General features: G+C 53.7%; 1 protein-coding gene across 3 annotated transcripts in view; it reads right to left on the minus strand.

Annotated features, from left to right (window-relative positions):
- GAS7 (growth arrest specific 7) overlaps positions 1-25,681 on the minus strand; it is a 201,908-nt gene that overhangs the window by 126,579 nt on the left and 49,648 nt on the right. Inside the window, exon 1 of one of the 3 annotated variants that reach the window (XM_030295013.1) lies at positions 20,259-20,724. The exons of 1 other annotated variant lie outside the window; for it this stretch is intronic. In XM_030295013.1, the coding sequence (XP_030150873.1) occupies positions 20,259-20,363 (105 nt within the window). In that variant the 5' untranslated portion in view covers positions 20,364-20,724. Of the gene's footprint in view, positions 1-13,605; positions 13,765-20,258; positions 20,725-25,681 lie in introns of those variants that run through there. One more of the 3 variants, XM_030295022.1, reaches the window with a different exon arrangement.

Raw genomic sequence — 25,681 nt, forward strand, 5'->3', positions numbered from 1 at the left:
AGGAAGGAGGCCGAGAGAGATTTTATTACACGTGGAAGAGAAGGAGTCTGGGGGCGCCTGGGGGGGCTCAGTCGGTTGGGTATCTGACTTTAACTAGGTCATAATCTCATGGTTCACAAGTCAAGCCCCACATCAGGTTCTGTGCTGACAGCTCAGAGCCTGGAGCCTGCTTCAGATTCTGTGTCTCCCTCTCTCTCTGCCCCTTCCCCACTCGCGCTCTGTCTCTCTCTCTCTCTCTCTCTCTCTCAAAAATAAATAAATGTTTAAAAAAAAAAAAAAAAAGAGGAGTCTGATCGGGGAAGCAGGGGTCAGAGTCAGACAGCCACTAACGAAAGGTGTCAGCCCATAAGTCACCCCAAAGAGAATGGAGCAGCGGGGAGAAAGTCCTCCCCTCCCCGCTCTGCCCACAACCCCAAAAGAGGCTGGCGCGTGAAGTGCTTTGTCGGGACACGTGCGCAACGCAGGGCAGACAGCTCTAGGGACACACAGGGACCAAAACCAGAGTCAGAAGCTTCCGCTGTGGTCTGCAGACCTGGATCGTGAAGCAACGCGGCAACACGGGGGTTCCCCAAAGCCCAGCCATTCCCATAACGCACGTAGCACCCGAGACGATCCCTTTGGTGGCTGCAAGACCTGTCAGGTGTTTTGAGAGGCTCATTTTCAAATGGGCCTTAAGGCCTCAAGGTCTGTTAGGAAAAGTCAGGTACGAGGACATGAAGCCTACAGTTCCTTCTTCCCCAAGGGTCACTACCCGACGCCAGCCGGGATCAGCTGGCCATGCCCCCTCTCCGTCCCCAGTTTCTGCCTCCACGGGCTGTACCCAGCTCGCCAGGCTTCTGGCCTGACCTCAGAGAGAGAAAATACCAGGGAAGAGGCCGTTTATCTGGCCTGATTCCAAAATCAGGAGGCTGCTCGAGAGAGAGCGGCGGAGGCTCCCTCGTGGGCAGGTCACAATCTGGGAAGTCGGGGCAGAACACACAGATGTCTGAGGTTTGCCATTTCTCGAAAACGGGGACTAGGTTCCGGATTCCCACCTCCCCCCATGGCGACCCAACACCTCACAGCCCCCGGGTCCGGCCCAGCCAGGACTCTGGGGAGCCACCCAGTCAGGCGGTCCTACTCAGAGGCCACCGGTGGGGTGTCCCCGGGCAGCAGGCCAGAGAACAGAATCGCCCAGGGGTCCGTGCTCAGTAGCATCGTTCTTACAGAGCTGGGCTCAGAGTCCGGGGCCAAGAACCAGAACAGAAAACCGGCCTACGCAGGGGAGGCAGGTTGTGGGAAGACAAACACACTCAGCCACGTGGTGCAGCCCAGCCCGTCCGAGTACGTGTCAGAGACCAGGAGCTGATGTATAAAAACGAGGCAATTTCCCATGAACACCTCAAGGTTTCGGGCGTGTCCGGAAAAATCAAGAAGGCCGTATACTAAAGTCGTCTCTGACAGGATGAAGGGAATTGGGGCCGCCTTCTCCGCCATTCTCTGACGCGGTGGCTTTCAACCCTGGCTGCCCCTGGGAATCATCTGGGACCTTAAAAATCACCCTGATGCCCAGAAATCCCCAGACCCAGTCAACAGAGCTCTGGGAGACGGCCGTCTTACAAGCTGGCCAGGCGATTCTAACGGGCAGCTGATAAAGGCTCCGATGTCTCCACCTGCTCTCTCAGCACCGTTACCTGCCTGGCCCAACAGTTTGTTCAGGCAAGGTTCAGAAAAAAGGACAGGCTGGAGTCGTATTAACACAGAGCTGGCAAAAAAAAAAAAATTTAAAGAATAAGGGGGGGCACCTGGGGGGCTCAGTCGGTTGAGCGTCCGACTTCGGCTCAGGTCACGATCTCACAGTTTGTGGATTCGAGCCCCGCGTCGGGCTCTGTGCCGACAGCTCAGAGCCTGAAGCCTGCTTCTGATTGATTCTATGTGTCCCTCTCTCTCTGCCCCTCCCCTGCTCATGCTCTGTCTCTGTTTCTCAAAAATAAATAAATGTAAAATAAAATAAAATAAAATAAAATAAAATAAAATAAAATAAAATAAAATAAAAAAACCCACAGAGCTGGCACGCAGACCCCCACCAGCGGCCCCTGCATCAACTACAGTCCCTTCACGGCAGCTACGCCGGAGGTGATGAGCCCCATGCCGTAGGCCTGTGTCACCTCTGCCCATCCCAGAGAAAGCAGAGGGACAAAGGACCGCGCTGAGGTCCGGGAGTGTGCCGGAGAAGCACGCAGCCAGGCTTCCCCTGCCCAAGGTCTAACTTACTGATAGAAGGTCTTTGTATCCGCAAGCCTCCCAGACTCCAGTGCACAGGAGTTGACATGAACATAGGGGAGGAAGAGGGCAGACCGCTTGCCTGCACCATTTCCAAGCTGTGACGGGACAAGCGGGGGAAAGAGACCCGAAGCCCCGATGGCGCCCGTGGTCTGTCTGGCCCCAGGATCAGTGCATTAGTGGCTTATCTGCGATTTGGGGCATTGCCCACTGGGTTTGTGCATTTCTCTAAAAGCAGACAGACTAAAAGGGAAGAAAAAGGTGGGTGTGAGGACGTCATTGTCCCTGGCCTGTGTCGTGCTTCTGAAGAGAGGGGAGTGAGGGCTGCCTGTCTTGCCCAGGGCGGACAGCACGACAGAAACCAGAATCCGAGGACGAGAGGGACAGGCAGGCGGAGGCTCGCAGGAATGAGGCAAGGAAATGGGATTTTGATTGCACAGATAAAGTGTGACGGTACTGGAGAACAGTGACAAGTGACATGTGAATCATCAAGATGAGAGCTTCCCAGGAGGCAACATGTCTGAACAAGCCATGGGCTCCGCTCGAGAAACGAGAAAACCGAGGAAGAGTGTGATCGCCGTGCAGGGAGCTCGGCAAACTCCTTCCATCCCAGGCCCCCCACCCCCACCCCGCCCCGCACAGAGCTGGAGTCGCACAGTATGAGGCCAAGGGGTAACCCTCCCTGCACCGGCAGGGGCTTGGAGCCCTCACGTTCACTAGTAACAGCCCCGGAAGTTAGAATAATTTCCATCTGAGCCTATTCTCCAAGTACAGGGCCACTGTGCTGTCCCCAAGCATCCAGAGTATCAGCGCAGGTAATAACCTGAAGCCCTGCTCCAAAAAGCACGGTCCACGGGGCTTGTCAGAAATGCAGCATCCGGACCCCGCCCCAGAACTCCTGCATCAAAATCTGTGCCCTCACAAATGCCCCCAGCCCCCTATGAATCGTGAGCGTGTTAATGTTTGAGAAGCACTCAGGCCACCTCACCCCCCCGTACGAGAGGTCCCCGGGGCCCCCCTCGTACCCACCAAGCACATAACAGCTACACACACAGTAGAGGAATTTAATGGTGGTTTCAGTGGCTTTCCCCCCTTGCCCCCCCACCCCCATCAAATTCAAGCTGTAGCTCCTTCCTCAGTCCCTAACTCACGGATCAACCAAGGCAAGCACAGATTAAAATGTCCCTGGAGACAGAACCTACTAGAGTGGCTCTGTCTGCAGGGTGTATTTGCTCACCACACTCATCCAAACTTACTGGGCACGTTCTGTATGCCAGGCACTCAGAATAAGCAGATGAGTGGCCCAGAAGCGTCTACTTCCCGTGAGACAGAGAGAGAAAGAGAGAGACGGCAGACAGGCGGTCACGGTGCAGGGGCCTGTGTGTGCAGCGCTAAGGAGAAACACCCAAAGGTCATCGCCATGACGTGCTTTCTCTTTAGCACACTCTTCTCTTTGCTGTTTTGGTTGGCTTCTTCCTGTCTTGCTTTCTACAGGGTTGACTGCATTTTACTTTATTTTTCTTTTAATGTTTCTTTATTTTTGAAAGACAGAGAGACAGAGCACGAGCAGGGGAGGGGCAGAGAGAGAGGGAGACACAGAATCGGAAGCGGGCTCCAGGCTCAGCTGCCAGCAGAGAGCCCGACGCGGGGCTCGAACTCATGCGTCGTGAGATCACGACCTGAGCAGAAGTTGGACGCGCAAACGATTGAGCCACCCAGGCGCCCCTGAATGCATTTTCTTTATTCTCCCTCCCGCCCCTGAACGCTTGGCAATTCTGGTCTATTTATATACTACTTAGGTGACTTAGGCAGTTATACTGACATTTTTAACATGTACTCTCAACTCCCAAGCATAAAGATAATCGATAGCTCTTTTCTCCTTCTGAATAATACAAAAACCCTGGGACGCAGTCACTTTGATCTCCCCCCTTCTACCTTTCGGGTGTTGGAAGCATGAATCACTAAGCTCCTATTTTCCCCACAAGTCTTGGCACTGACCGGTCATTTGCTTCCTCTCATCACTGATCGCTGATCATTCTCCAGAAAAATTAAAAATTCCAAATTGACTCAAGAGGAAACAGAAAACCTAGATAGATCTATAACCTTCAAAGGAATCGATTCAGTGGCCTAAACTCTACCTTAAAAAGCTACAACACATCTCTGTGGTTCTGCGACAAGTTTTCTCAAACCTTGAAAGAAAACACATTAATCTTATATAACTCTCTTCCAGAAACGGAGAGAAAAAACACTCAGTTCCTCTTACACTACCTTGTACTGACCTTCAAAGAAAACAATAAAAGACTTAAAAGCCTACCTCCTAACCTCACAGGGCATAACTGTAAAAATCCTAAACAAACATTATTTAATCTCAGGAAGAGAGGGATATTAAAACATCAAAAAAACTCATTAGTTAAACACACTACATTAAAAGATTATATAAGAAAAAAATAATTTAGATGCAGAAAAAGCATCTGACCATTAAAACTCCTCACAAACTAGGACCACAAGGGAAATTTTCTGATAAATTGTAACTATCAAAAAATTACAATAGGGGTACCTGGGTGACTCAGTCAGTTAAGCCTCCGACTTGAGCTCAGGTCATGATCTCACAGCTTGTGGGTTCGAGCCCCGTGTCGGGCTCTGTGCTGACAGCTCAGAGCTTGGAGCCTGCTTCTGATTCTGTGTCTCCCTCTCACTCTGTTCCTCTCCCACTTGCATTCTGTCTGTCTGTCTCCCTCTCTCTCTGTCTCTCTCTCTCTCAAAAACAAAGAATTTTTAAAATTTTTTTAATTTTTAAAAAATAAAACCTTTAGAGGAGTTTTAGACTACTTTAGGACCTCAGCGTAAAAAAAGTTTTCTATAAGACCTAAAAAGCACAATTCACGGAAGTAATAGTTTTGCCATTTCTCATAAAGTCACACATCACTCACCATATGAGCTGGCACCTTCGCGCCTAAGTATTCACGCAAGAGAGAGGAAAGCACGTCCAAGAGGCTAGAACACAAACGTTCACAGCGGAATTAATCATTACAGCTCAACGCTGGGAACAACCCAAATGCCCATCAATTGACAAATGAAGCAAATTACGGTATATCCAGCGAATGGAATTCTACTAGGAAATCCCAAGGCGCGAACCACTGATACAAAAATGTGGGTAAATCTCAGCTATTGCCCTGTGCAAAAGAAGCCAGATTCCAGAGTGACCCGAGGAGATGAGGGAGGACAGGAGAGAAACTGCCTGCACATGGACAAGAGAGAACATTCTGGAAAGATGCCCTGTGCTTTGGCAGTCACATGACTGTTTACATTGGTCAAGTCACTGACCTGTACAGGTAACATGGGTAAATTCTTCTTGACCGCCAATTACCGCTCAGTAAAGCTGATTTAAAACTACGCGTGGTAGACGCGTTTGTTTGAATCTCCGTAATTTTCTGTGGACAAATTTCATGAAAAACTGAATCTGAGGAAACTTTGGTTATTGACTACACATACCATTGAGCAGGTTTCAGGGGGAGAATAAGGGCTACAAAGCCCAGTAACGCTCATTCGTATTTCCTCCCTGTCATCAGAGAAGTCCTATTAGAAACCACAAGGTCCGGGGGCGCCCGGGGGGGGCTCCGTCGGTTAAGCGTCTGACTCTTGACTTGGGCTCAGGTCGTGATCTCACAACTGTCAGCTCTGTGCTGACAGCACGGAGCCTGTTTGGGATTCTCTCTCTCCCTCTCCCTCTCTCTCTCAAAAATAAACAGACACTAAAAAACCAAAAGGAACAAGAAACCACGGGGTCCAGTGAGGTCACGACCCATCTGGACAGCGCCCCGCTCCGTGTAGGGAGTTCTCTCCCCGCCCCCCGACGCACCGGGTGCTTTTTCTGCAAGACTGGGAATCCCGGGACCAGCTCGTCCGCTCCAAATCCGAAGGGGTCTTTCAGGGGACACAGGTGCGTGTGGCCCACGCTCACCGCCAGGCTCTGGGCCGACCCCCTGAGAGATGGGTGGGCTTCATCCGTCACCACCAAGCACACCCGACCACGCTAACTTCTGCTCTGACACCATCCCCGCCACCCCTTCCTGCAGGGCCTCCAACAAGCGAGCACCTCGGTGTCTGTCGGGTGTTCAGGCTCCCCCAGCCCCCTGCCCCCTCTGCGAGCCGCAGCATCTCTCCCACGGCTTCCGCTTTGCTTTTCATGTCAGCCAGAATCCATTTCTGGAGTCTGCGACCCAAGAACACCCAAGCGGCGCAAGGCGGACGGGGCGCGCGGCCCGGAGTTCTGCATTCCGGACAACCGTCCCTGGGTGCGCCGGCCTCCCAGCCGGCTTCACAGGATGTCCCAACGCCGATCCCCGGAGCCCCCTGGGCTGTTGAGACACAGAAGAGACAGAACGAAAGCGAACGCGGAGCGATGTGCCAAGCGCTCTGACATGCTTCCGTCTCGTCGTCCTGCAGCCCTGTAAGGTAGGGACTGCCCCAATTTCCCTAGGAGGACACGGAGGAGGAAGAAAAACATTTTCCCAAGGCTACGGAGCTCATGAATGACGACAGAAACCTGAGCCACATCTGTCCAACTTTAAAGCCTCGCCCTTGTCACCTCGTCACAGGGCCGCACCTCAAGAAAGCATTCGGTCGAGTACAACCCAGTCACTGGGGCTTCAGACGAGGCATTGGAGGTGTGGCTAGATGGTGGCTGAACCCACAGAGCAGCAAGGGGTGTCCGCTGCACCCGGGGGACCAGGGCGCCCACCAGGAGGGAGCGACAGCAGATGGGGGACACGGGGGGGGGGGGCAGGGGGAAGGGGCGCACCGCAGCCCAAGGGAGAGCAGAGCGCCCGGGGGAGCGGTGTGGGTCCCAGAGGAGTGGCAGTGAATTCTTTCTGCTTGGAGATGAATCGGTGTTCACGTCCCCATGGCAACGGAGCATGCTCACCGTTGTCCCTACCTGCAACTGAGTGAATCACACTTTTGGCATCGCACTAGCCCGGTCCAAAGTCATTAGCTAATCAGCCTGGAATGTGTGCACTCTGGCACTGACACTATCTGGGAGGGAGGCAGGGTCTCCGAGGGTCCCTGTGAGGCTGGGAGAGCAGCGATCCTGTCTCTTCCGCCTTGGCACAAAATTTACGCTACCCGGAGCGGCCCCTGCTACGAAACCATCGTAAGGAACCTGGGCTCGTCCCGGGCTCTGGACACAGGCGGAGGGGATGGCGACCGAGTCTGAGCAAAAGCGGAGGGCAGGGAATTAAACGTGACAGGAAAAGGGATGCACGTGGGTTGCAGAGGCTGTTGGAACCCACACAAATCGCTGGCAGGTTAAGTGTTCTGACTTCACACCAAAGCTTGTGAATACATCCTGAAGGGTGGAGTGTGGATGAAAACAATCCTGAGAGATCCTGCTGTGTGGACCGGGCATCACCCCAGGCTGGACTCAGGCTCCGTCACACAGAACCGTAGAGAGTGCAAAAAGGAGACTTCTGGGACACTGCGTGACCACTCGTTCCTGGGAATAACACATCAGGGCTAGCCAAGTCACCGTCAGAGGAGAAAGGTTGACAGGGCAGTAAGGGACAGAGCACAGATGCCAGAGAGACCCCAGCGAGAGGAAGATCCACGAGAACACGCTGGACCACCAGATGTGGCTTCCAAGCTCCTGGATGAGTTCCACAGAGGACCTCCGCGGGGCATCAGCAGGTACCGGCTAAGGGCCCATAAATCCCAGCGGTTATGCAAAACATTACCTTTTTTTTCCTCTAAGCAAATGGCAAACCTGTGTTCCCACTGAGTTCCCACTTAGTTTCTTGAGAGTTGATCCCAAGGCTCGGGTGTGCATGGGGAAAACCCAAAAGGGAAAACCCATCAGAGACGGAGAGTCCAGGGGACAGAGATATGCCACCTGCCCAGGGTTCCGAGCGAGCTCAGCCTGGCATCCCCAAGAGGGCTGTGCACCCAAACTACCCCAATCTCTGCTAAGCAGGAAGCCCTCTCCCGGGGGACGGGGGCAGTGACTGGGTGCCGGACCAGGATGCGTTCGGAGGGGCACCCATCACCACCACCGCCTCGGTGTGCTGGAACGTGGCCCGTGTCTGTCCCAGCCGGGACACGAACTTGTAAGCCCCTGGGACGCAGAGGGCCAAGTGTCCACACTGGGTGTCTACACTACCCACAGGTCCCAGCAGACACACCTTGCAAACATACCAAAGAAAATCAATAAAGCTTCTCTGACTCATGTGGAGTGAATGAATGAATGGATGGATGGATGGAGAGGGCTTTCTGAACAGCTTCCTCAAACATTTGGGAAGCCTTCACCATTATAAAGAAGACAGACTCCACATGCCTCAAGGGCTCAGGCTGGCCATGAGGGGGTCTCTGCGGGGAGATTTCACCCTGCGGCCCTCTGGCTGCAGAGAAATGGAATCCGAGCTAGATTCCAGGGCCCTTCTGGTGCTCAAACCCATGGGATCTTGAGACTCCTCCATAAAGAAAGTTACTGAAAACTAAAAATGGCATCAGCCTGTGGGGGGGGGGGCGTGGGTTCAGGAAGAGGAGGGAGGGTGAAACCCTGAAGCCCCCCAGCAGCAGAGCTGGGAAGGTACGATCTCATCGGGGATGGTTCCGGTACACAAAAGGGGGTAAAACACTTGTGGTGTTTCAGAAAAGATGCGGGGAGGGGAGAGGAGGGGAGAGGGAGGAGAGGGGAAGGGAGGGAGGGAGAGAATAAACTAGGGAGCCCGTGTGGCCACAGACAGTGCCTGGAGCACTGGGGGGACAGTTGCCCGAGGGAGGGAAGGGGAGTATAAGGACCCCAGGCGGCCCGGCTGCTGGCAAACATCTCTCCTGGTTCGAACCTTGCAGGACTCCGAGCGGCGATGAGGGGTTCAGGAAGGGGCAGCCCAAGCACCTCCCCGCCGCACAAAGTGCCTTGGCCCCTGGCTGCGTCACCAGCACCTGTGTGGGCCCAGCCAGAGGGCGGCTGCAGCAGCGCGCACTGCAAAACGCTGTTCCACAAGTTCAGCGTGTGGTCCGTGTGGACTCGCAGGCCGGGGTCTCCGCCAGAGAAGTAAATCATCCCTAATGACGCGGGGCAAGCTGCCGTCCGACCCGTGCAGTGGCTGCTTCCCGCGTTGGGAGGGAGGGGGGCACCGAACCCACAGGAGGAAAAGTCAAGTCTAGCCGGCCCCACACTGGAGCAGGGAAAAAGGGTGGCAGGACGGAGGGAGCACAAAATGAGGCTTCCCTGTCACCATCAGGCCTGGAGAAAGAGAATCCACGTCCCCACGCTCCCTCTTCCTGGACCAGACACCTAGAGCGGCAAATGAAGTGAACACAGGGCAGAGAAAGCAAGGGGAAGGGGAGAGGGGGAGGTCCCGGCTTCCAGTTATGAAATGAGTAAGTCCCAGGGATGAAAGCCACCGCGTGGGGAATGTAGTCAGTGGCGTTCTAACAGCACTGACAGATCGCTCTGCTGTTCGCCGTAACTCGTGGAACATCGTGTGCCAACCGTACTTCAATAAAAGGAAAAATATTTTTTAAAGAAAGATAAATCTTTAAAAAAAAAAAAGAAAAAGAAACTATGATGAAGTCTGGGAGAAGTCAGGGACACCTGTGATGCAATCTTCCGGCACACGAGGTGGGCCCCAGATCTGGCACCGAGCTTTGCAGCCAGTGCAAGGAGGGCGATGCGTTTGGCTGAACGGTCCTTGGTCCTTAAAAGAAGCCAGCGGGCTCAGGGAAAGTACGACCGTTTCTGCCTGAACGCCAAATGAAAGCGCTCCCGTGGGTTTGCGGGAAGAGAACAGATTAAAAAAAAAAAAAAAAAAAAGTCTTTAAAGACCGTGGGTTTCATAGGACTGTTAATTTTTAACCCTTGGTTGTCAACTAAATCCTTAAGAAGCAATCCCGAGAGGGGCACCTGGGTGACTCAGTCGGTTGAGCATCCGACTTCAGCTCAGGTCATGATCTCACCATCTGTGAGTTCCAGCCCCGCATCAGGCTCTGTGCGGACAGCTCGGAGCCTGGAGCCTGCTTCAGATTCTGTCTGTCTCTCTCTCTCTCTCTCTCTCTCTCTCTCTCTGCCCCTCCCCTGCTTGCACTCTGTCTCTCTCGCTCAAAAATAAACAAACATTAAAAATTAAAAACAAAAATCACGTCCTGCTTCAAATCTCCACAGTGCATCCCCATCTTCCGCAGAGTAAAAAGCCCGTGTCCACAGCGGCCTGAATGATCTCCCCGTCTCTCCCTCCCTCTATTCCAGACACGACGGAGGGGTCAAGCGTATGTCCGCCTCTCGGCCCATGTGCGTGGACCTTTCCTCCCCCTACAACACTCTTTCCTTGCGTCTTCATTTTACTCAGGTCTGTTTAAATATCAGGGACCACAGAGCCTTCCTGTCAACACCATCTAAAACATCACCTCCCACTGTCCTCTGCTCTGCGACGGGAAAACAGTACCTCACGAGCCTGAAAGCACATCATCTAGTTATTTTATCGTCTGCTTTCCCCAAGAGAACCTAAGCGGTGAAAGCAGAGGCTTTTGTCAGAAACACCGGGCACCTCCAACCTAACGTGTAACAGGTGCTCAATAAAAAGGTGGTGAAAGAACGAACGAATATTCGTTTGTTCAAGGTTCAACGTTATTTGACCAGGGAGTCACTTTTATCCCAAGGGGCATTGTGACACGCAGGTGTTGGCAGGCTGACTTGGGCAAATGCTCACTGTAGGGGCGCCTGGGGGGCTCCGTCGGTTAAGCATCCGACTTCGGCTCAGGTCATGATCTTGCGGTTCATGAGTTCGAGCCCCCGCACAGGGCTCTGTGCTGACAGCCAGGAGCCTGGAGCCTCCTTCGGATTCTGTGCCTGCCCCCCTCTCTCTGGATCACTCCCCAGTCCCTCCACGGGCCCCACTCATGGGATCAACCACACTCTTCCTCAAAGACACAGGCCACTGACATCTCAAATGCAACATGTCCAAAACCAAATTCCATTCCCAAACCACTCCCTCCCATCTATATAAATATATACGTATATTATGTATGTATATATTCCCAGCCCCCAGAAGCCCAACCCCAAATCAGCCCTCTTCAATGTTTCCATTTCATATCCAACTCCCCATACTCAATCACCTCCAACGTGGCCTTTAGAGACCATGAGTTTCGTACGGCTTGTTTATTTTAACCCTCGGTGGGAACCAAGTCCTTGAGAAACAATCCCTTCAGTACCCACACCCAGCTGGGTTCCCACCACCCAGGTGTCAGTGACCGGCTGGGGAGCAGAGGAAGTAAAAATAAAGAAAGCATCACATCTGGGAGGAGGGTAAGGAAGGGACTTCCCAGGTCCTATCTATTCAACCGCTAAGATCTCTCCAAACTTTCTCCCCCCACGTCGCCCCTCTTCCGTTTGCCAGGACGGCATCCACCTACTCAAAACCACCTCTGGCACGCAAAACAAAAGCCACAAATCCTTCCTGGTTCTTTCACGTTCTCGGGAACCAGTGGTGAACGCGTGTTGATCCTGCCTGCCCATCCCCCAGTCTCCTTGTAAGGGTGCTGTCACCCCATTGTTTTCCCAAGGGGAGCCACACCTCTCCATTCTCAGGGGAGTCTTTTCTTTCCTTTTTCTTTTTTTTTAGCTTATTTACTTATTTTGAGAGAGACAGAGAGAGAGTGAGTGGGGGAGGAGCAAAGAGAGAGGGAGACAGAGACTCCCAAGCAGATTCCACGATTCCACGCTGTCAGTGCAGAGCCCGATGCGGGGCTTGAACTCATGAAACGTGAGATCATGACCTGAAACGAAACTAAGAGTCGGACACTTAACCGACTGAGCCCCCCGGGCACCCCTGCCGGAGTCCTCAACATGAGGTCGGCCTAAGGGGTGGGAACAGCAATGCAGGTGCAGTGAGAAACCACATATCCTGACACCTTCGGAGCTAATGGAGAGGGACAGGGGAGTCCCAACGTTCCCTGCTTTGCTTCAGCAGCGCTGAGCTGGTTTTTAACCCCGGCAATAGAACGGGTCCTATCAGAAGAAACAACTTCCTTCCCTCATCATCTTACCTCTCTGCCCATCCCTCGGCCGGGCCAGACCAAACATCTTCTAAATCAAAACAAAACAAACAGTACGGAAGCAAGTTCCCCAATTTGATTCCCAAGCATCCCTTTGGAACGTCTGTTCCAAAGAGAGAGAGTGAGGAAGAGGCAGAGAGAGAAAGAGAGAGAAAGGGAGAGGGAGAATCTCAAGGAGACTCTGAACTGTCAGCTCAGAGCCCAATGCGGGGCTCGAACTCACAGACTGAGATCACGACCTGAGCCAAGATGAAGAGTCAGACACTCAAGCGACTCGAGGCAACCCAGGTGCCCCCCCGTCCTGCTTGTCCCCCTATTCTGAGCCTCTGTGATGCCCTGCACACATTTCCTGCAGATGCCTGCTTACGGCTGGCCTCCCCCACTGGCCCGCAAGCCAAAGCGGCCACCACTGTCCCCTCTGCATCGTGCCCAGGAGGTGCTCCATAAATACTTCCTTCCTGGAACCGGAGGGAGAGGGCAGAGCACAGGTGCTCAGACACCCCAGGCTCTGCCGGGTCCCGATCCCCCACAGGCTGTGCTCCCTGGGACACCCAGAACCCGCTGGGCGCGTAAGTCAGGTGAAACTGGCTCAAGGCTGTCCAGGGCACACGTGCAAACGCCAGGCCGTGGGCTCCGCGAGCTCCGTGGTCCAGGCTGCTCTGCTTTCCAAGTTTTTGCAAACCCATGACCTCAGCACTGTAAAAACGCACTCGGGCTCCGTGCCTCGGGTCGGATCTGCAGCCGGACACAGCAGGCCCGCGCTTAGCAACTCCAGCCCTCGCTCGGGGCAGGGAGGAAGGCGGATACAAACGTGCACTGGACCCACTTCCTGCCACCAGCGAGACCCTAGGGAGTCCCCGTCTCCCGTCAGGACGCTCCCATTCACCTCACGCTGCCCCCCTCTCCTCCCTGGGGGGCTCCACTGGGTGACTGGGCAAAAGAGCTGCTAGAAGACGTGAACTGGAGGAGAGGGACGCACAAGGACCCCCCCACCCCACCCCCACCCCCACCCCCACCCCAGGGCTAGGCTGGCCAGGGAGGCAGACACTAAAACCACAACTCCCCACCCACCTCCCGCAGGTAGGACAGCCCTCCCTGCAAAGAATGGACCCAACAGGCGGGCAGGGCCATCAGGTGACCCAGGCACCAAGCAGAAAGGAAGTCTTCTAAGGTGGGCCAGACCTTCTCACCCCAAGGTCCGAGGGGGGAAGAGAACACGGTGGCATTCGAGGAGGCACCGGGGTCACACAGTCTCGTCCCCCTCCCCCGCCAGCCACCATGCCAGCAACTCACCGCCTCCTGAATATAAATGACCAAAAAAGCTGAGGGCCCGAGCTGTGGCCACAGGTGTGAAGGCGAGCGCTGGGTCCGGGACGTGCACCTGTCCGCACAGCGCTCCCACGACCTCCTCCGCACGTCTCCTGGCGCTTGCGAAACAAGTCTCCGAAGCTTGTCCAGCACCTCGGTGAGTCATGGGAAACCCAGCGGGAGCCGGGGATGCGCCGTCCAGCCCTCCCTCCGCCGCACCTCTGTTTTCAAACAGCACCCGCCCGACCAGCCGGCCACAGAGTCAGGATGCGCTCATCCCCACGAAGGAACTCGTTCCGTGTGGCCCTGCGAGGTCTCTGCCGTCGACGCTGGCTTCTCTGCCAAGCAGACAGAGACTCTGTACGTCCATCTGGCCTGAAAAGTTTAAACACAGTCACGGGGTCAAGTGATCCGAGAGGCATGTTCCAAGGCCCTGGGGTGGGTGTGGCAGATCGCTTCCTAAGCCTGGCACGGAGGAAGAGACGCTTCCGGACCTGCTCCTCCGTCGTATTCCCCCCCACCCCCCACCACCGGGATTCTTGCGGAAGCGGCCAAGTGGGATGGCCATGCACAAGCTGAATCCTCTAACACTCCGCCTGCCCGGTGAGATGGGAGAGAGTGATCCCGCCCGGGCGGAGCCCCGTACAAAAGTGGAAACGTGCCCGTGCACACAACACTGCATCGGGAAGAGAGCTGTGCCTCCGTGACTCCCGCAAGACTGGCCACCCTGGGCGCACCAGCTAAGCATGCCAGGGCACACAGGGCCCTCTGCCCGGCCCTCCTCCCCAGCGCCGGACTCTCTTAAACCTAACGTACCCCAAACCCCAGAGCACGATCAGCTCACTTCCTCCCCAGACTCACTGGAGACCGCCCACCTCCACTTCCCCCCCCCCCCCCCCGAGAAGCATACGACAGGGACAGAGAAGGGCCAGGAGTTTTCTCTTCTCTCCTGCTGGGCACGAGGAATGCTCTTAGCTCATGAGGCCAGCTCCTGAGCGCCTACACAGGAGACCAAGAAGGCAAAGAGAGAGAAGAAAGCGGGAGGCGGAGATCCATTTATTTGCCTCCTCGCTGGGGAGTCCTAAAGCCTCAGGAGGAGGAACCGGAAACTGCTGGTGGAAAAAAGACTTGCAGGAGGAATTACTCAGGTTTGACAGACAGTTGAATGGCGGTGATTTATGGGGCTCCTCGCAGCCTTGGCTTTTTCGAGGGTTAATTTCATTGTCTGCCTAGCCCAGCCCGCCACCCTGCCTCCTATTAGCACGCGTGATCAAAATCTTGCCACCAGCCTACACAAAAGGATGGTGTCCCCATGCCTGCTTTGATGTCCTCGCCAGCGCGATCCCTCGGTACTGTCTCCGCTCGGATGTGGACGCGAATGCTCTCACACGCAGGTAAAACCGGGAACACCCCTCCCCATCGGTTTCTTTGCAGCCCTCGCTGCCTCTGGTCTCCCCAAAGCCTGGGCCTTCAGGCCTCGAGGCTTTTCCACTGACTTCCACGACACAGACCATCTGGATTCCCCGTCTGCCCCAGAGCTGGGGCGGTTTTCTCAAATCCCACCCAGGCCGACGTCAAGGATCCCCTCACTTCTACATCCTGCCAGTGACCGTTTTGGGATGGGGCTGATGCGGCCACCCAACCAGGCCACCCAACCAGGCCACCCCGGGCTCCATTTGAAAGCTACCCACTCGTTGATTTCTTTCTTTTTCTTACTTTTTAAGTTAATTTATTATTATTTTTTTAAGGATCACCAAGAGTGTAGAATCCTTCTGAAGAGGTCGCTAAGGCAGAAAATGAAGCAACAGACAGGAAAGTAAAGCCGAAAGATGGAACCTTCTGGCGATGCGGCCTTGGCCCCTTCTGTGTGTTACGTAGCATTGCATAACAAATTAGTCCAAAACTTAATGGCTTCAAACGACAAACATTTAGCGCCTCGGTTTCTACAGATCAGAGAGACCTGGGTCCAGTTTGCCCACACCCTGAGCCTCAAGCGGGGTTTCTCACGCAGCCACGATCAAGGTGCCCGTGAGGACCGTGATCATCTCAAGGCTCAACTGGAAGAGGATCCACTTCCAAATCTGATCGCACAGCTGTTGGAAGACCTCAGGCCCTTTGCTGGCTGTGGAGGCATTAATTCCTCGCCACATGAAGAGATGCTTTGGGCCCTGGCTCCTATTGTGATTCTTGTCATCGCTTTGGGCAACTGGATGGGACGATTCATCCTCATCACATTTTGGGCTCTCAGCCTTGCAACCAGCCTCGCTCATGACCGGGCTGCAGGACTCAAGGGGCCCCTCTGTTGGAGAATCTTCTCTGAAACTGGCGAAAGGGCTAGGACCAGTAAGGACTGGCAGAACCATCTGAGCAACTCCCTCCTCAGGCCCGAATGGGTCCCCCAACCCACGAACCCTGTAAGGGAGACCAGATGCCCCAAGGAGCCATCCCAGGATCCTATGAAGATTCCAGAAGGGGAGCCTGATGGGCACACTGCTCCTGCTGGCTGACATGGCATGTCTTTCAAAGGACTATGTAAAACCAGACAGCCACAACAGCCTCGGCATGCTGACTTGGGGTGACTCAAGTTGTTTATACAGACAGGAGCCCGCACCTCCTAGGGGCCTCCCTGCCTCCACCCCACCTTGGCCACTTACTCCCATGATCATCCCCTTGACCTGGTATTTTAGATCAATGTTTCTCAAGCCTGAATAAACATTAGAATCACCAGGGGAGCTTCTGAAAAACAGGAAACCCTGGGAATCTACCCTACATCCCTTAATTCGGAATCCCAATCAAAATCGAAATACTCAGGCCCTGTTCTTTTTTTAAAAGATCCCCCAGATAGGTCTGACATTGAGGAGAACATTTTACTTATTTATTTATTTTTTATATCTACAGTAAGGTGTCTTTTTATTTTTTATTTATTGTTGTTTTTTTTAATTTACATCCAAGTTAGTTAACATATAGTATAATAATGACTTCAGGATTAGAATTTTAGTGATTCATCACTTAACATATAACACCCAGTGCTCATCCCCACAAGCGCCCTCCTTAATGCCCCTTACCCATTTAGCCCATCCCCCCCACACCCAACACCCCTCCATTAATCCTCAGTTTGTTCTCTGTATTTAAGTGTTTCTTATGGTCTGTCTCCCTCTCTGTTTTTATATTATTTTCCCTTACGTTCATCTGCTGTGTACGTTAAATTCCATATATGAGTGAAATCATATGATATTTGTCTTTCTCTGACTTATTTCGCTTAGCATGATACATTCTAGTTCCATCCACGTCATTGCAGATGACAAGATTTCATTCTTTCTGATCGCTGAGTAGTATTCCATTATATGTACATACACCATGTATTCTTTATCCATCATCGGTTGATGGACATGTAGGCTGAAAAGAACCTGCCTTTCGATGGATGGCCGCAAATTTCGAATAGGGACTCAATTCTTGCTCAATTCTGCCTGAAGTGTAAGTTCAATGGGCAGATGACTTAGGCATCTCTGGGACACATCAGGGAACCACATGTCTTCTTAAGCTTCTCATTGCACAAGCACTGTGGAGTCTCATTGACTCAAAGTGGGACCCAAGGACAGCGTCGTCAACATGCCCTAGGAGCGTCATCAGAAACCAGAATCTGGGGCGCCTGGGTGGCTCGGTCAGTTGAGCCTCCAACTTCAGCTCAGGTCATGATCTCACTGTTTGTGAGTTCGAGCCCTGCGTCAGGCTCTGTCCCAACAGCTTGGAGCCTGGAGCCTGCTTCAGATTCTGTGTGTGTGTGTGTGTGTGTGTGTGTGTGTGTGTGTGTCTCTGCCCCTCCCCTTGCACTCTGTCTCTCTCTCTCTCTCAAAAATAAAATAAACATTAAAAAAAATTTTTTTAATTAAAAAAAAAAAAAACAGGGGCGCCTGGGTGGCGCAGTCGGTTAAGCGTCCGACTTCAGCCAGGTCACGATCTCACGGTCCGGGAGTTCGAGCCCCGCGTCAGGCTCTGGGCTGATGGCTCGGAGCCTGGAGCCTGTTTCCAATTCTGTGTCTCCCTCTCTCTCTGCCCCTCCCCCGTTCATGCTCTGTCTCTCTCTGTCCCAAAAATAAATAAACGTTGAGAAAAAAAAAAAAAAAATTAAAAAAAAAAAAAAACAGACTCTGCATCGTAACAAATCCCGGGTGACCCATTTGCATGTTCAAGTTTGAGAAGCACAATCCGAGCCATGTGGCCACGTGGCAGTCCTCTTGTAGCTACCCCCGTGGACTGTTTTCCACCATTGGGACAACTACCTATTGTCTCAGATAACGGTCTTGCCTCTCGCTTCACTTAGAAAGACAGGAGCAGTTGGACAGTAAGTGCTCATCAACCCTTGGCCCAAACTCCATCAGGGCTCACATGTGCAGCCTCCCCCCCACCCCACCATTATGGCGACTAAAAGGCCCTCCTCCTATCAAAGGCAAACTACCTGCCTTCTACCTATCAGCACAGAACACATAGCTTTAAAAAGAAAGACAAAAATATCCCTTGATCCCCATTCCTCCGGGTCCTGCCCATTCCTTTGCTTCTGGTCACAGCAAATATTTTCCCCAAAAGAGGTACCTGTGGTCATGACCTCTGCTTTCTTAGCCCCAATGTTCTGCTACTCCCTCCACCGAGCCGGCTCTCCCAAGGTCACCCATGACCTCCATGCTGCTGACCTTGGATTCTTCTCGAGTCCTTGGCCAATCAGTAGCATTCAACGTTTCTTCCTTCTGGAAACCAAGAGAATGACTTCTCTTGGCTGCCATGGGCACCTCACATTTCTCAAGTGGTCTTTCTGGATCTTCCTCAGATGCTCCGGCTCAAACGGGATAGGAGTCTCCTGCCCCTCCCCCTCTTCTCCATAAACTCACTCTCTTCAGTGGCCTGACCCTGTCCCCTGGCTTTATACACCCTCGATTTCCTTTCTCTAGCTCTGACCTTTCCCCATGACCACCTGGCTACCTGCCGTCCCTACACGGATGCTCAAGAGACATCTCTAACCAACCCCCTAAAAGAGCCTATATTCGTCGCTTCCAAAAACAAAGCAAACCCAAAGGACACGTGCTCTCCATACCTCGTTTTAGCAAATGGCGCCATGATCCCTCCTGCTGCTTGAGCCCCAAATCTAGGATTAGCAAATTCTCCCGCCTTCCCCATCCCCTCCCCGTCCACTCCTGCCGGGTCCACTTCCAACGGAATCCATCCGTGTTTCTCCGGCTCCGCTGTGGCCACCCCGTTCAAGGCACCAGCAGCTCTCCCCGTATCCGTTCCACCCTTACCCCCCCCCCCCACAATTCACTCTCAACGTGGCAGCCAGAGTGAACTTCTAAAACATCAATCACATCATGTGAACTTTGAAGTAAGCCCATCCGAAGGCTTTGCACCATGTTAGAAAAAAGAAACCCAGGCTAGGTAGCCTAATGCACGAAGCGATGAAGTCCGGCCTCTCTCTATCTCCTCTGACTTCACACGATTCTCTCCAGACACACGGACCGTTAGCCCCTGTGCTGTTCAGCAGAAAAGGCACCAGCTTCCTGTGGCTACTGAAAGTTAAATTTAAGTCAGCCAAAATGGAAATAAAACGTGCAATTCCGTTCCTAAGTCTTACTGACCGTGTTTCAAGTGATCAGCTATCCCGTGCGGCTGGTGGCCAATTGGTCAGCCCAGATACGGGATTCCCATCTCTGCGGAAAGTTCTACGGACTGTGCTGCTCTAGCTGCTCCTTAGATGGGGCGAGTTTGGCCCTTCCTCGTGGCCTTGGCACTCGCTGTCACTCCTGCCCAGAGAGCCCTTCTCCCAGCTCTTCCCATGGCTGGTCTACATGTCAGCTTCAACACCACCTCCTCAGGGAGGCCTGGGTGGCTCAGTCGGTTAAGCTGCCAACTTCAGTTCAAGTCATGATCTCACGGCTCATGAGTTCGAGCCCCCTGTCGGGCTCTGTGCTGACAGCTCAGAGCCTGGAGCCTGCTTCAGATTCTGTGTCTCCCTCTCTCTCTCTCTGCTCCTCCCCAGCTTGTGCTCTCTCTCTCTCTCAAAAATAAAATAAACATTAAAAAAAAAAATTTTTTTTTTAAAGTCACCTCCTCAGAGAAGCCCTCCCGGAACATTCCACCTAAAGAAGCCACCAGTTAGTCATGCGCAATCACGTGATTGTGGCTATCTCTCTTGATTATTTATGTCTGCCCGCTGACTGTCTAACTCCACCAGGCCACCTCACCCCAAAGTATACTCACGACACCAGCGTCCCTGTGGGTCCTGCTTGCCACGGCACTGCAGCCCCTTGCCCTGTGCCCATACATACAGTGCCCGACACGCTCTGCTCACTTACTACAAACGCATTACGGGGGCGCCTGGGTGGCTCGGTCAGTGAAGCGTCTGACTCTTGACTTCCGCTCAGGTCACGACCTCACGGTTCACGGGATCGAGCCCCGCGTCCGGCTCTGCACTGACAGTGTGGAGCCTGCTTGGGATTCTCTGTCTCCCTCTTTCTCTGTGCCCCTCCTCTGCTTTCTCTCTCCCAAAATGGGTCACCTTCACCCCTCTTGTCAAATCAGTTCCCCGCCCCTGCCCTGTCTGGCCCCAAAAATGGCCTCCGTGTCCCCAAGCGGGGCCTGCTGGTTCCTACCTCAGTGCGGCCGGGAAGGCCCTTCTCTCTGCTCCTAGCACTCTCTCTCTCTTGCTTCTCGAAGCCACACCTTGTCTCGCCTCCCAGGTGTGACACAGGTGGCATTTCCTCTGCCAGCCAGGAGGCCCCTCCTCTGGTCTTCTCCCACACTTCCTGTCTGTAGGCTGGCTCTGGCTGCTTACAGAAAACAGGAAGTTCCACCTCCCACAGGCCCGCACGCAGATGATCCCGGAGAGGACTCCCCAGAGCGACGGTTTTCAGGCGTTGCTGAGGACCGGAGTCACCCGGAAAGTTCACAAAGAACACAAAGGGCCAGGCTCATTGAAGTGGGTCAGGGTCTGGGCCTCTGTCCCTTTCCCACATTTCCTAGGAGATTCGAGGACCCACCCAATTCGAGATCCACTGCTTCTGGGACGTCAGTCCCGTAAAGATGGTTTGCTCAAGCTCTGCCCTTTCCCACCAATTCAGAACATCCGGGGAAGTGACCGACTCAGCAAATGCCCTTCTGTCACCCAAACTTCCTCTTTCAAGTACTGAAAGTCCCCCCCCTGGGGCGCCAGGGTGGCTCAGTCGGTGAAGCGTCTGACCAGCTCAGGTCACGATCTCGCGGTTCATGGGTTTGAGCCCCGCGTCAGGCTCTGTGCTGACAGCTCGGAGCCTGGAGCCTGCTTCGGATTCTTTGTCTCCCTCTCTCTCTCTGACCCTCCCTCACTCATGCTCTCTCAAAAATGAGCGTTTAAAAAAGTTTAATTAAAAAAAAAAGAAAGAAAGAAAGCCACCCCTCACGACAGGCCAAAGATGGCCCCCCGAACACAGGCAGACCCCGAATCTGGGAACCTGCAGGCGTTAACCTTATATGACAAAAGGGACTTGGTGGGCGTGAGGAGGTTAAGGATCCTGAGATGGGGAGGTCACACTGGATTGTCCGGGTGGGGCCTAAATATAATCACAAGGGTCCTTGTAAGAGGGACACAGAGCAATGAGGGAAGACATTATGTGAGGTCAGAGTTGGGGAGATAAGGCATTATGATATGTAGCCACGAGCCAAGGAAGAAGTTTCTAGAGCACGGAAAAGGATAGAAACAGACTCTACTCCCTCCGCACCCCAGAGCCTCCAGAAGGAACCAGCCCTCTGACGCCTTAATTTTAGCTGCAGAAGACTCATTTCAGGGGGGCGCCTGGGTGGCTCAACTGGACATAAGCGTCCAACGCTTGCCTTCGGCTCAGGTCACGATCTTGCGGTTCAGGAGGTCAACCCTCATCCGGCTGTGCGCTGATGACACAGAGCCTGCTTGGGACTCTCTCTCTCCCTCTCTCTCTCTGTCCCTACCCCACTCACATTCTCTCTCTCTCAAAATAAATAATAAGCCTGAAAAAAAAACAAAAAAAAAACCAGACTCATTCCAGGCTTTGGGCCTTCACAACCAGGGGAGAATAAATGTGTGGTTTAAGATACTAAGTTTATGTTAATTCATTACAGAAGCGACAGGAGACAAATAAACCTCGTCTTCATTAACACGACAAGGAAGTTGTAAGTGTGCAAGGACCATGGTTTTCTGAACTCCTGGATCTGGGTTTAACTCATGTGCTGAGACGCAGCACGAGATGCCCCATCCGGACAGGACTGGCCTGCTCGGCTCACCTCTGCGCCCACAACGCTGAGCTCAGGGCCTGCCGCGTCCAGCCGAGGATATCAAATTCCCAAGGAGGGGCACCTGGGTGGCTCAGTCGGTTAAGTGTCCGACTCTCGGTTTCGGCTCAGGTCACGAACTTGTGGTTTGTGAGTTCAGGCCCCGCATCCGACTCTGTGCTGACAGTGTGGAGCCCGCTTGGGATTCTCCTTCTCTCCCTCTCTCTCTGCCCCGCCCCCACTCACGCTCTCTGTCTCTCTCAAAACAAATAAATAAATAAACCTAAGAAAGAAAAAAACTTTTTTTTCAAAATTCCTCGAGGAAGGCCAGTATTCCAAGTTTGAATTTGGGACCCTCCCTAACCCCAGCTATTTTGACTTGATTCAACACATAGCAAATACACTCTGCTTCGCAGATTTTTATTCTCATTCTGAGAAGCGGACACACAAAATCCAATATGTGACCACTGTGCACACAGAACTGTTTAGATTTTTTTTAATGTTTATTTATTTTTGAGAGAGAGAGAGAGACAGACAGAGACAGAGCACAAGCAGGGGAGGGGCAGAGAGAGTGGGAGACACAGAATCTTTTTTTTTTTTTTTAATTTTTTGTAATGTGTATTTTTGAAAGAGAGAGAGACAGAGCATGAGCGCAAGCAGGGGAAGGGCAGAGAGAGGGAGACACGGAATCCGAAGCAGGCTCCGGGCTCCGAGCTGTCAGCACAGAGCCCGACGCGGGGCTCGAACCCACGAACCATGAGTTCGTGACCTGAGCTGAAATCAGACGCTCAACCAACTGAGCCACCCAGGTGCCCCTCCCCCCACAGAACTATTTAAATATAACTAATTAAAAGTAAAACCGAGGGGCATTTCTGCCCATCCAGGTCCACCTGTCCATTGAAAGGATGCCATCTTTGGAGGGTAGAAAGCAGAAGCAGCAGGTTGAGGAAACTGCTTGGTGCAGGGGTGAGGTGGAGAAAGGTAGAGATTAGAGAGGGAGAAGCAGGGGGAGACCAGGAGAGCAGCTTGGAAATGGAGCAGAAAATCCAGATGGCAAAAGGAGGCCCCTCACCCGGAGACCCGAGAGCCTGTAAAACAAGCTGTCAGCCTGCAGAGGCCCTGGGCCACTGGTCAGAAGGGTCCTCTGCCTGTGGCCCTCGGGAGCGTGGAGAACCCCCATCCACTCACATGCCCCCCGCCTCCCGCCCAGAGCAACAGTGGGACATACGGGGCCAGACAGGGAGAGGCAATCAACTAAAAGGACACTCTTGCTACCGACTAAACTCCATGATATACGGCTGTGGGTTTGCAAAACAGCAGCGGCCGCGGCAAGGTGCAGAGGGTCAGGAGCAGCGAGCACCTGCATGAGGGAAAATAAAGACGCGCACGTGTTTGTAAATGCCCGCGGTTTCTGGAACTGCCCGCAGGAAACCGATAACTTGTTTGCCTCTGGGGAGGGGAACTGACAGGCGGAGGCGGAGGTCCGGTGTGGCGAGGAGGCCACGTGTTTTTCTTTAGACTCTTCAGTACCTTTCGAACAGCAGGCCTGATCTATCCGTCACCTATTCAGTAAGCATAAAATTAACAAATAAAGAGACGCTTCTGGTATGTATACTCCACAAAAAGTCGAAAACGCACCCCAAACACACCCTTCTGCTTTGAGGCTGCGATCTCAGCGCAAACGGCACCTGCCAGGCGCGTGGGGTGCATGCTACCAGCCTCACACCAGCTATGGCTCCCGGGGGCTGCCAGGGACACTTCTTTCTCCCTGCTGTGGGCATCCCTTCCCCCGTGGTCCAGGACCTCCAAGGAGGAGCTCCCACGCTCCCAGCCCTCAGCAAACCTGGGCTGTATTCCAGCCACGGAAATGACCGGAAATGAGCTCCCCGGGACTAAGTCCGGGCTTCGGGGTCCCATGTCCAACCAACGTGTCGCCACACCGTAGTGGCCCCGATAGGGCAGGGTGCCCACAGCCACTGCCCAGGGATCCCCTGCCAGCCTCTCAATCTAGGGAAGAAACTAGAAGCAAGTGCCACGGCTGCAGTCTGATAATCACTATGGACACCAGAAACCAGCCTGTATCGAGTCTGCGTCCAATTAGCCACCCCCACAACAATACCATAGCAACCAAGGTAACATTATTGTTCTAGAAAGAAGAAGAAGAAGAAGAAGAAGAAGAAGAAGAAGAAGAAGAAGAAGAAGAAGAAGAAGAAGAAGGAGGAGGAAAAGAAACCACACACACACACACACACACACACACACACACACACACACACCCCCGGTTGTGCGATGGCTTTTAAAACCACAAAGATAACGTTTTTTTCCACACCCTGCCACGTGCACCTCCCTCTGACTTCCCAAAGATGTGGCTTCCTCCGCAGGAAGTCACCAGGCTCAGGGACAATTACCTCTCAACACCACTCCAAGATGTGAGCCCTCCACAGGAAAGCCAGGCACAAGAATGTGTCCCAAGCAAGCCTGGAGAACAGGCTGTGTGGTTTCCTCTGCCTCCCTCTTGGAGGCAGGGAGGCTGGAGGCAGGACAGCCCGGGGTGGGGGGGGGGGGTGAAGCTCCAAGCTTCCTGCCCCCCCCACCCCCATCCCTCCTCCGTCTGGCTGGCTGCCTGCCCTCTTGGGGCCAGACCCAAGCTGGGCACTGGGACCTTGGTGGTTGCAGCCATGAGCCACGCACTAACCCTCAGACCTAAATGTGGAAAGCATTAGCCCAAATGAAAAGACATAAATCAGGAACGGGAGCTATGGCACAGAGGAAAACAGCCCTTCTCGGGGAGCGAGAGCCCGCACCGTTGCACAAGAGCCGAGTGAGTCACCAGCCGGCAGGGGGAGGACCGGGGAGGGAGGGGAGCCCCCAGTGGGACGGGGCGGGTGTCCAGGGAGGTGGGGGGTGGTGCAAAAACACAGCTGGAGGTTTCTAACTAACCACACTTCATCAGCAATCTGGGGGCAGGGGGGGCGCAATGCATCACCTCCCTCCCCGGCTCAGGAAGTGTTTCAAAATGTGTCCTCCCCAGGGAAGACAGCGGGAAGGAGTCTCCCTAACAGCCAACTGGTCACCCCCTACAGCCTGCAGCTGCTTCCTGGGGAAGCGACCCTCAGCCCAGAGCATGCACCTCCCTCGTCCTTCTCTGTTCCTCCCTGCCATGCACCACACTCTTTGGGGGCCCCCAAGCCCAAAGCGCCCACAATTCTTGCCCCACCCGCTCACCCATCCTTACTACTATCTCTTCTCTCTGCTTCTTGTCCTTCTTCCGAACACACCAACCTCCACACAAGTTGCTGTTGATGAGACCAACCCCTCAGTCTCTGCCATCCCTCTTCCCCGGGAAGAACCTCTTACCCTCCTGTGAGACCTCACCTCACCCACCAACTACGCAAGTTCTGAGTGTCAGCTGTGAGCAAGGCACTGGTGTCCGGGGGTGACACTGGTGACAGGAGCCCCCAAAGAGGTCACTCAGTTGGGGCATAGTAGCACCAGGACGCCTGAGCCCAGAAGGCTCTGGAAATTAGCCGGGCCAGACCCCTTCGGCCTGAGCAGGACCACCCCCCCTAAGGATCTTCATCTTGCTCTGGTGAAATAAGAGGTGAGGGTTGGGGACAAACGGGTCCTCAGACAACAATCCCCTATAAGAAACACACAGAAAAAAAAGTCCTAAAGTGCCTGCCTGCAGTACGGTCTATGCCAGAGAGCATGGCCAACAGCTGGGCCATTTGCAGTCGCTGGGCACTCAGTAAGAACAACCAACAGAGGGGCGCCTGGGTGGCGCAGTCGGTTT

Source organism: Lynx canadensis, chromosome E1 (genome assembly GCF_007474595.2).
Source record: "Lynx canadensis isolate LIC74 chromosome E1, mLynCan4.pri.v2, whole genome shotgun sequence".
Classification (NCBI taxonomy): Eukaryota; Metazoa; Chordata; class Mammalia; order Carnivora; family Felidae; genus Lynx; species Lynx canadensis.